Below are 12,322 nucleotides of genomic sequence, written 5' to 3'. Positions count from 1 at the left end.
CACACACACACACACACACACACACACACACACACACACACACACACACACCGCACCACACCACACCGCACACAAACCTAAGAACAGCATTTCGACATCTAATAAGGAATGATTCAGGACTCTGTATACTGTGTACATTAGGCCCATATTGGAGTATGCAGCGCCAGTTTGGAACCCCTCACCTAGCCAAGAATGTAAGGAAACTAGAGAAAGTGCAAAGGTTTGCAGCAAGACTAGTCCCGGAGTTAAGGGGTATGTCCTACAAGGAGAGGTTAAGGAAAATCGACTTGAAGACACTGGAAGACAGGAGAGTTAGGGGGGATATGATAATGACATATAAAATACTGAAAGGAGTCGAAAAGGTGGACAGAGACAGGATGTTCCAGAGGTGGGACACAGCAACAAGGGGTTACAGTTAGAAGTTGAAGGCCCAGATGAGCCACAGGGATGTTAGGAAGTATTTCTTCAGTCACAGAGTTGTCAGGAAGTGGAATAGTCTGGGAAGTGATGTAGTGGAGCCAGGATCCATACATAATTTTAAGAAGAGGTATGATAAAGCTCATTGAGCAGCAAGAGTGACCCAGTAGTTGCGAGTGAAGAGGCGGGGCCATTAGCTCTGAATCGACCCCTGCAACCACAACTAGGTGAGTACACACACACGGAATAGAAACAGGATCCTGCAGAGTAAACCAAGGCTAATGAACCATCAACATACCACATGGTGTTCCTAGATTGTGACAGAACGAGAACAGAATGACACATGCTGAGAGAGAGGACACAGAGACGAAAGGGGCAAGAGAGACAAGGCTAGAGTAAGTAGGGAACAACCGGAGCCCAGAGGAACAACAGGCGCAAACACCCACAGAGCCACCAAGAGAACCCTGCAACCAAACATATAACCACAAAATTCACCATATTCCACACTCACGGCCCACACCCTAGAACGCCACAGTACCTAGCCAGGTCTCCCACTCCCTCAGGCCCCACAAATCCCCCAGAATACAGTGCTGGAGAGGAAAGTGAAGGTTTGGTACTCTAATGCTGACAGAATAATGTATAAGTGGGAGGAGTGGAATGAAAGAATCAGAAACATCACCAGACAACGTAGCTCTCACGGAAACCAAGCTTATCGGATTGATAACAGACACTATCTTTCCAACTGGTTATCAGATCCTGAGGAAAGACAGAGGGAATAGAAGGGGTGGTGTTGCACTACTGATCAACAACCAATGGAATTTTGAGGATAACAAAAAAAAGCACAATACCGTGACTGGAACAAGGAGCTGGAAACGGAGACAGAAGAGAAGCAAGTGACTACATAACAGGAACATTTCAGAAAAGAGGTCCCAAGGTGTTGATTGCAGTGATGTATAACCCAGTAGGAGGCCAAGACAAGAACATGACGAGAGTAACAGAGACACACTGGCAAGAAGTCCCCACGTGGGCAGGGTAAAGCTACTGGTTACAGGGTGATTTCAATCAAGAGAAAATTGACTGGGAAAACCTGCAGCCACATGGAGGCCCAGAAACGTGGAGGGCTAAGATGTTAGAGGTGGTACTGGAAAGCCATATGCATCAACATGTTAGGGACACTTCAAGAGAGAGAGGAGAGGACGATCCAGCAAGACAGGATTTTTTATTCACCTTGAGTAGCTCAGACATTGAAGACATCATATACATAGTCCTCAGCTTCGAATACATAGTAGAGTTACACATGGAGAGGGCAGCAGGTAGGGCAGAATGAATGAAGCAAAATTACAAGAGAGGTGACTATACAGGCATGAGGTTCAGTGGGAAAGAGAATTGGTAGGAAAATCAGTAAATAATATGATGAGACAATAATATGCAAGGAAGCAGAGGAGAAGTTTGTACCCAAGTGTAATAGAAAGAATGAGAAGGCCAAGATGAGTCCTTGGTTCACCCAAAGGTGTAGAGAGGCCAAAATAAGTGCACTAGAGAATGGAAGAAGTACAGAAGGCAATGGACCCAGAAAAATAAGAAGAATAGTCGAAGAGACAGAAATGAATATGCACAGATAAGTAGGGAGGCCCAGCGGAAATACGAAAATGACATAGCAACGAAAGCCAAGGCAGACCCGAAGTTGTTGTACAGTCACATCAGGAGGAAAACAACAGTTAAGGACCAAGTAATCAGGCTGAGGAAGGAAGGAGGGGAGATCACGAGAAATGATTGAGAAATATGTGAGGAACTCAACAAGAGATTTAATGAAATATTTACAGAGGAGACAGAAAGAACTCCACGAAGCAGGAGTGGTGGGGTACACTGTTAAGTGCTGGACACAATACATATAACCAAAGAGGGGGTTGAAGAGGCTGTTATGTGAACTAGAAGCCTCAAAGGCAATGGGGCCAGACAATATCTCTCCGAGGATCCTGAGAGAGGAAACAGAAGTCCTCTGCATACCCCTAACAACAGTCTTCAATACATCTATCGAAACAGGGCGACTACCTAAGGTGTGGAAGACAGCAAATGTAGTCCTTGTTTTTAAGAAAGGAGACAGGCATGCAGCGTTAAACTAGTGACCGGCGTCACTGACTGTATAGTACACAAAGTCATGAAGAAGATTATCAGGAGAAGCGTGGTGGAACACGACAGCTACCACTGTTTTAGGGAAGGAGAAGCCTGTGTCACAAGCCTACAGGAGTTCTACGTCAAGGTGACAGCAGTAAGACAAGAGAGAGAGGGGTGGGTAGACTGCATTTTCTTGGACTGTAGAGAGGCTTTTGACACGTTTTCACACAAGAGATTAGTACAAAAGCTGGAGAACCAGGCAGGTATAACAAGGAAGGTGCTGCAATGAATCAGAGAATACCTGACCTGGAGGAAACAACGAGTCACGGTACGTGATGAGGTGTAAGAGTGGACGCATGTGACAAGCGCGGTTCCACAGGGCGAGTCCTGGAACCGGTGCTGTTTTTGGTTTATGTGAATGACATGACGGAAGGAACAGATTCAGAAGTGTCTCTGTTTGCAGACGAAGTGAAAGTAATGAGGAGAATTCAGTCAGATAAGGACCAGGCAGAACTACATATGAATCTGGACAGTAACTTGCTCCTAGAGATTAACCCCACCAGGAGCAAAGTCATGAAGATCGGAGAAAGGAAAAGAAGACTGCGGACAGAGTACAGTATAGAGGGCCAAAGGCTGCAAACCTCACTCAAGGAAAAGGATCAGTGGATAAGTATAATACCGAGCACATATAATGAAGCGCACTTCAACCAAATAACTGCTGCAGCATTTGGACGATTAGCAACTATAAGACTAGCGTTCCGGTACCTCAGTAAGGAATCATTCAGGACTCTGTAGACAGTGTATGTCAGGCACATACATGAGTATGCAGCACCAATCTGGAACCCACACCTACTCAAGCCCGTCAAGAAATTAGAGAAAGTGCAGAGCTTTGCAACTTGAATAGTCCTTGAGCTAAGTGGAATGTCCTACGAGGAGAGGTTAAGGGAAATCGACCTGACAAAACTGGAGGACAGGAGGGAGAGGGGGACATGATAACAACATACAAAATACCGAGAGGAAGTTGGAAGATTGACAGACACAGGATGTTGCAGAGATGGGGCACAACAACAAGGGGTTGCAATTGGAAGGTGAGGACTCATATGAGTCATAGGGATATAAGGAAGTATATCTTCAGTCATAGAGTTGTCAGGAAGTGGAATAGTCTGGAGAGCTACGTAGTGGAGGCAGGCTCTATACATAGCTTTAAGAAGAGGTATGATAAAGCACATTGAGCAAAGAGAGTGACCTAGTAACGACCAGTGAAGAGGAGGGGCCAGGATCTGTAACTCGGCCCCTGCAACCACAATTAGGTGAGTACACACACACACGAGCACACATACACACTTAAGGGACACTGGGAAGACGAAACAGTGGAGTACACCAACAAGGGATATACCAACAAGTGTTGGATGAATTACACACAACTGAGGAGGAGGTGGAGAAGCTCCTAAGTGCTTGATACCTCAAAGGCAGTGGGACCGGACACTATCTCTCCATGGGTCCTTAGAGAGGGAGCAGAGACACTGTGTGTGCCACTAACCAAAATCTTTAACACTTCCCTTGAAACTGAGCAACTACCTGAAGTATGGAAGAAGACAATTGTAGTCCCCATCTTTAAGAAAGGAGACAGAAATGAAGAATTAACTATAGACCAGTGTCACTGACGTGTATAGAATGCAAAGTTATGGAGAAGATTATCAGGAGGAGAGTGGTGGAGCACCTAGAGCAGAACAAGATTATAAACGACAGCCAGCACGTATTCATGGAAGGCAAGTCCTTTGTCACAAACCTACTAGAGTTTTATGACAAGGTAACTGAAGTAAGAAATGGGAGGGAAGGGTGGGTTGATTTCATTTTCTTGGACTGCAAGAAGGCCTTCGACACAATTCCTCACAAGAGATTAGTACAGAAGCTAGAGGCTCAGGCACATATAAAAGGAATGACACTGCAATGGATCAGAGAATACCTAAGAGGGAGGCAACAGCGAGTTATGGTCCGTGATGAGGTATCACAGTGGGCGCCTGTGTCGAGCGGGGTCCCACAGGGGTCAGTCCTGGGACCAGTGCTATTCTTGGTATATGTGAACGACATGACGCAGAAGTGTCCCTGTTTGCAGGTGATGTGAAGTTGATGACGAGAATTAAATCAGATACTGACCAGACAGGTGTACAAAGAGACCTGGTCAGGCTGGATACGTGGTCTAACAACTGGCGCCTAGAATTTAACCCCCGCCAAATGCAAATTCATGAAGATCGGAGAAGGGCAAAGAAGACCGCAGACAGAGTATAGGCTAGGAGGCCAAAGACTGCAAACCTCACTCAAGGAGAAAGATCTAGAAGTGAATATAATACCGAGTACATCGCCAGAAGCACACATTAACCAGAAAACTGCTGTGGCATACAGGCGCCTGGCAAACCTGAGAATAGCGTTCCGGTACCTCAGTAAGGAATCGTTTAAGACTTTATACACTGTGTACGTCAGGCCCATACTGGAGTACGCAGCACCAGTTTGGAACCCACACATAGTCAAACATGTCAAGAAATTAGAGAAAGTGCAAAGGTTTGCAACAAGGCTAGTTCTAGAGCTAAGGTGAATGTCCAATCAAGAAAGGTTAAGGAAAATCTGTCTAACGACACTGGAGGACAGGAGGGTCAGGGGAGACATGATAACGACATACAAAATACTGCGTGGAATAGACAAGGTGGACAGAGACAGGATGTTCCAGAGAGGTGACACAGAAACAAGGGGTCACAATTGGAAGCTAAAGACTCAGATAAGTCAAAGGAATGTTAGGAAGTATTTCTTCAGCCACAGAGTTGTTAGGAAGTGGAATAGTCTGGCAAGCGATGTAGTGGAGGCAGGAACTATACATAGTTTTAAGACGAGGTATGATAAAGCTCATGGAGCAGGGAGAGAGAGGACCCAGTAGCGGTCAGTGAAGAGGCGGGGCCAGGAGCTGAGTGTTGACCCCTGCAACCACAATTAGGTGAGTAGATTCACACACACACACACACACACACACACACACACACACACACACACACACACACACACACACACACACACACACACACACACACACAATAACTCGTTGATTAATTTTCAGTTATTCACAAAACACTTCAGTTCATTTCCGTGAAATCTATTAAATAGAAAGAAAGATGGAAAATTGTCCATAAGAAAATTCAGCTTGCTAACTTGCTCACCTAACATCTGTATATCGTAAGTAAATAAGATTCCTGGACTGCTTATCTAAGAGTTAGAAAATAAGTTAAAAACCAAAACACTATCATGTCTCTTCACTTTTTGACAAATATATAGAAATGTAACTCGCACGTCTCTGAGAATCTACTGTGAACATTTACTTTTCATGTAAAATTTTTGAAAAGTTTAGTTGCAATAAGTCCAGTTTTTATTAATGCACAACAATGGCAAATTATGATGACGTGGATAACTTGCCAGTTAGACTTTTAACTGAATTTTGCACAGAAATCTTTCTCCCAGGAGCTGAAATTTAGAATGAAACAGTCAGACAAAGTCCATCTTTCTCCCTCACCGCACTTGAAGTTTAGGATGAGATAGAAAGTTAATGTCATTCGCCCCTGCACCTTAACACGATTGTAAACAAACCAGGGAAGGGGTGGGGTTTGAGTCCATGGCTAGGGAGTCCTAAAACTCTAGGCCAGAGCGAGAGCACTGGTTTCAAACTCCACCCGTTCCATTATTTTATGGTTAATGATTATTAATCGTTTTCCCTGCACCTTAAATATTAGGAAGAATTAGTAAATGAGTGTCACTCTCCTTCACAGGACTTAAGATCAGAGCAAAGCATCAGGCTGGAGTCTATCAGTGCTGAGAAGTTACACATGACGGATTTGGACAACGTGGACCACTTCAGTGTTTCTCCAAGGTTCAACCCTAGAAGACACACCACACCCAACAATGACTCTACACCCACGGCTACTATCACCACCACACCGACCTCAGGTAGGTGCTGCTTATTTCTATTTCTCACGAGTCTGTACTCACCCAACAATGACTCTGCGCCCTCCACTACTTTCACCATCACCGTCATATGAACCTCAGGTATGTGCTGCTGTGCTCTGCTTTTCTCTGACAACTACATAGACTCTCAGGTACTTGGTCTTTAGTTCTGTTTTTTTTTTTACTTATAAGCTCTCTCTACTCCCCAACACAGTAACACAGGCTTCAGGTAGGTGCCGATAAAGAATAAACAGTATATTACGTTGTGTCAGTTTGATGAGAACAATCTGAGTCGGTATTAATTCTGTAGCTAGTACTGAGGTGAAGACTTTCTTAAAGTGTATGTCACTGAACTTCAAAATTCGGTATCAGAGAGAAATTATAATAACTGGCAGTTATGATAATGGCAAATATGATAATTGACAATTATGATGATAAGTAATTTAATATTCATTAAATACAAAAGCAATGTGTGTTATAGGTGATAAGTTTAATTGTATTGGGTTTAGCATCCAATAAGCATTTTATTACTAATATAGTTTCCAGTTAAGATAGCGGACAGCAAATACAATTATTATAAATTAATCTGTTCGTGCTTTAGATATAAATATTTGTGCCTGGATACCCTTACATCACGATGAAGCGCAAGGATTGGCTTCCTTGAATATGCAGCAAAAGCAAAACTCTTCCTTATAAATCATACTAACACGTTGCTGGTACCCTCAGAGGAAGACAGGACCAAGATGGGGTCAGTGAATGGTGAGAGAGGGTTTATGTTCATTGTATAAATCACAAAAAATCTAGGCAGTGTGTTTAACCAACATGCAGTCCTTTGTTCCCTTTGGTCCATGTACTTTTGTGATGTAACTTTTGCGCTCTTCTTCATTCCAGAATGTGAAAAAGCAGGTTACAATGGTCTATGGAAGCGTTGACGTGTTATCCATTCTGCAGGCATTTTTGTGTTGAATTAATCTCGGGTGGTTTTGTCCATATAATATTTATCGCACATGCCATTTGGTATGCTGTACACGCCATCTGTGAAACATTTTCTGGTTATAGGATTTCCAGACATCTCTTTGATAGTTTTGTTAGTAAGGTCTTGTACATCCATGTTACCTTTGGTAGTATGCACTGTGAGGAGAACCAGTGGAGTACCCATGTTTATATTCTATTTAAAAAAGTTTGTATATGAGTAATTATGTGTGTAGAAAAAACATGAGGAGGGAGTTTGGGGGTTGCCAATGTAGTCTCACCATATTTATAACACCATACTTTGTTTGGAGATCAACATGCGAGAAGCAATGCATAGTGGTATAGACTCTCTTAAAGCGATGCATTTTACTTGGGAGGCATGGAAGCATTTCCTCAGAGTGACGCATTTTTGGCAGGAAGCATGGAGGCATTTTCACAGAGTGATGTGTTTTGCCAGAAGGCACTGAAGTATTTTCTCAGAGTGACGCATGTTTGCCAGGAGACATGCAGGCATTGTCTCAGATGTGCGCGACTGACATTATCCCAGAGAGGTGCAGAGCCTGGTCTCCTCCGCCTCCACTCCCACCTTGAGGTGCTAAAACTCCTTAGATCAAGATTCCCCATACCTGCTTTCCTCTACAACTATAATAAAATCAGCTCCAGTTCCTTGGATCAAAAGCACTCTGATCCCCAAGTCTCCATCCACAATTCCTCCCAAGACCACCCATGCACCACCTCCTCAGATCGAGAGCATCCTCCCCAACTCCATTCCCCTACCCCACGCAAGACCATTGCTCAAATTCCTTAGATTAGGATCCCACACATCTCCCACTTCCTGCACCCCCACTCCATTTCCTCGGATCAACCCTAGCCACTGTCCCCTCACTTACCATCCAGAACCACCGAAAACACCATCACCCCTGCTCCAGCTCCTGGATCATGACCACCCTTGATCCAATTCCTTGCATCAAGAGCAACCTCTCCTCCCCCACCCATCCTCCGCCTCTGCTCCAACTCTCCGCATCAAGATCACTCCCAACTAACCCCTAGCATCGCCTGCTCCAACACGTTGGATCAACATCCCTCCATCTACTCCTCTCTCCCTCTCCTTCCCATCTTCTGTGTTTTAATAACTTCTCATCTTGTGATTTTCACCTGACATTGTAAGAGAGTCGCCGTCCACACTGATCCTATATCACCATTATTTTACCTGCTTTCAGGGAATGAATTTCCTCAGTTTATTCATCCTTATACAAATTAATTCTTAAGGTGTATTTGGTCTTTATATTACACGTAAGTAGTGAAGTTTTCTTCTGGGGGGTCCCTTCCGGTTTAGGGCCTTCCTCTGGGAGGTCCCTTCCGGTTTAGGGCCTTCCTCTGGGAGGTCCCTTCCGGTTTAGACCTTCCACTGGGCGGTCCCTTCCGGTCTAGGACCAGCGGCTGGAGGGTCACCTTTTCACACCTAGGTGTTACTGCCGGTTTTGACCATGACCTCGCCCTCGAGACTACCTCACCCTTGACCCCCCAACCAATACCCCCGCCCACGACCCCCCCTTCGCGACCCCCGCGCGCGCCCGCCCGCGCGCCCGCCCGCACCCTTCGCGACCCCCCGCCCGCGCGCCCGCCCGCGCGCCCCGCCCGCGCGCCCGCCCGCGCCCTTCGCGACCCCCGCCCGCACCTTCTGCTGCGCCTTCTGCAGCGTCGTCCGGATCGCCCCCGCGCCTCGAATTTTTTTCCGATTTTTTTCGAATTTTTTTTGAATTTCATTTTCTTGTGCTCTCCATCTCCTCGGATCAAGTTTTTAAGGTTCCCCCTCTCACTTTCACCCCCATCCCAAAATTTCTCGATATTACCAAGTTTTTGGATTCCCCCCTATGGGGGTTTCGAAATTCTCCAATTCCTCGGATCAAGTTTTTGGATTCCCCCCTATGGGGTTTTCGAAATTCTCCAATTCCTCGGATCAAGTTTTTTGGGTACCCCTCCTTTCACCCCCCACCCCCAAACAATTTCTCAATATCAAAGTCTCCACTTCCTCGGATCCCCCTCCCACTTTCACCCCCCAACCCAAAAAATTTCTCGATAATACAAGTTTTTGGATTCCCCCCCCCTATGGGGGTTTTTGGATCCCCCTTATGGGGTTTTCGAAAGTCTCCATCTCCTCGGATCAAGGGTTTTGAGGTTCCCCCTCTCACTTTCACCCCCCATCCCCAAACAATTTCTCGAAATCAAAGTCTCCAATTCCTCGGATCCCCCTCCCACTTTCACCCCCACCCCAAATTTTCTCGATAATACAAGTTTTGGATTCCCCCCTATGGGGGTTTCGAAATTCTTCCATCTCCTCGGATCAAGATTTTTGAGGTTCACCCTCCCCCCACTTTCACCCCCTACCCCCCAATCCCAAAATTTCTCAATATTACCAAGACTCCATCTCCTCGGATCAAATTTTTTAAGGTTCCCCCTCTCACTTTCACCTCCATCCCAAAATTTCTCGATAATACAATTTTTTGGATCCCCCCCGAAATTCTTATGATCTCCTCGGATCAAATTTTTTTTCGAAATCAAATGTCTCCATCTCCTCGGATCAAGTTTTTTTGGATTCCCCCCTATGGGGTTTTCGAAATTCTCCATCTCCTTGGATCAAATTTTTGGATTACCCCTCTCACTTTCACTCCCACCCCAAAATTTCTCGATAATACCAAGACTCCATCTCCTTGGATCAAGGTTTTTTGGATTCCCCCCTCTGGGGGTAAGCATTCAAATGAACTCCTCCTATGGGGCATGGTGCTCTCTCTTACTACAGGTCTAAACAAGTGTGACGTCAGTATTCCTCTCATTAATGTGTTTACTCGACGGTCAGTGACGTCACGCGATGACCCCCACACACACAGGCTGAATCATGACGACCCTTTTAGTTCATTAAAGTTAATAAGGGGATATAGTACCTACATCATAGGGAAAACATTTTCATCATCAGAAAGTCACATTTTTGTTTCGTTAATACCCACAACAATCCAACAATTTCTTTACAACACAAGTCTAGACATTTTTTTAACTATTTCATCTCAGGTCACTCCCCCACGAAGTAACCTCCTCCCCACCCTCCCGAACCCTCACACTCCAACCAACACCTCACAATTTTCACTCATAACCCCCAATTTTTCTCGTTTTAACCCTTTTAGTTCATTAAAGTTAATAAGGGGATACAGTACATCAGAAAGTCACCACAACACTTATAACCACTTTTCGATAAATTCACTAGTCACAATTTTACATATTACGAAGTTAATACGCACACACACCTCACTTTGAACACCTTCAAAACACTCTCTTAAATCATTTGAATACTCACAAAAATACCTTTATACATTTCCAAACAACACTGAAATACTCCAAAACATCATTCGAACACCCCCAAAATCACCTCTGAATACTCCCAGAACACCTTCATAAGTACTCTTGCACATCATTTGAACACCTTCATAAGTACTCTCATAATCATTTGTACACCTTCAAAAAACACCTTTGAATACTCACATAAACACCCTTGAACACCTTCAAAACACCTTTGAATAACCTCAAAACACCTTTGAACACCTTCAAAACACCCTTGAACACCCTTGATCACCTTCAAAAAAACAACATTTGAACACACTCAAAACACCTTTGAACACCTTTGAACATTTCCAAACAACACTGAAACACTTCCAAAAACACCATTTGAGTACTCCCAAATACACCACTGAATACTAAAACACCACTGAATACACTCAAAACACCACCAAAATCACCATGAAACACTTCCAAAAAACACAATTTGAGTACTCCCAATTACACCACTGAATACTACTAAAACACCGCTGAATTCAATCAAAACACCCTTCAACACCTTCAAAACACCTTTGAACACCTTTGAACATTTCCAAAAACACTATTTGAGTACTCCCAATTACACCACTGAATACTACTAAAACACCGCTGAATTCAATCAAAACACCCTTCAACACCTTCAAAACACCTTTGAACACCTTTGAACATTTCCAAAAACACTATTTGAGTACTCCCAATTACACCACTGATTACTACTAAAACACCGCTGAATTCAATCAAAACACCCTTCAACACCTTCAAACACCCTTGAACACCTTCAAAACACTCTTGAATACCTTCAAAAACACCTTTGAACATTTCCAATCAACACTGAAACACTTCCAAAAAAACACAATTTGAGTACTCCCAATTACACCACTGAATACTACTAAAACACCGCTGAATTCAATCAAAACACCCTTCAACACCTTCAAAACACCTTTGAACACCTTCAAAACACATTTGAACACCTTCAAAACACTCTCATAATCATTTGAAACACTCAAAACACCTTTGAATAACCTCAAAACACCTTTGAACAAAAACACCTTTGAACATTTCCAATCAACACTGAAACACTTCCAAAAAAAACACAATTTGAGTACTCCCAATTACACCACTGAATACTACTAAAACACCGCTGAATTCAATCAAAACACCCTTCAACACCTTCAAAACACCTTTGAACACCTTCAAAAAAACAACATTTGAACACACTCAAAACACCTTTGAATAACCTCAAAACACCTTTGAACACCTTCAAAACACCCTTGAACACCCTTGATCACCTTCAAAAAAACAACATTTGAACACACTCAAAACACCTTTGAACACTTCCAAAAAAAACACAATTTGAGTACTCCCAATTACACCACTGAATACTACTAAAACACCGCTGAATTCAATCAAAACACCCTTCAACACCTTCAAACACCCTTGAACAACACCTTCAAAAAAACAACTTTCA

The 12,322-nt window shown here is 43.8% G+C and overlaps 1 protein-coding gene across 1 annotated transcript in view; it reads left to right on the top strand.

Moving 5' to 3' along the window:
- Nucleotides 1–12,322, top strand: part of LOC128702117 (neuronal acetylcholine receptor subunit alpha-7-like) — a 285,395-nt gene that overhangs the window by 183,447 nt on the left and 89,626 nt on the right. Inside the window, exon 8 of the mRNA XM_070099890.1 lies at nt 6,342–6,519. Coding sequence (XP_069955991.1) covers nt 6,342–6,519 — 178 coding nt within the window. The remainder of the gene's footprint in view (nt 1–6,341; nt 6,520–12,322) is intronic.

Source organism: Cherax quadricarinatus, chromosome 70 (assembly GCF_038502225.1).
Source record: "Cherax quadricarinatus isolate ZL_2023a chromosome 70, ASM3850222v1, whole genome shotgun sequence".
NCBI lineage: Eukaryota > Metazoa > Arthropoda > Malacostraca > Decapoda > Parastacidae > Cherax > Cherax quadricarinatus.
The sequence above is the reverse complement of the archived record's forward strand: the minus strand, read 5'-3'. Positions and strand labels throughout refer to the sequence as shown.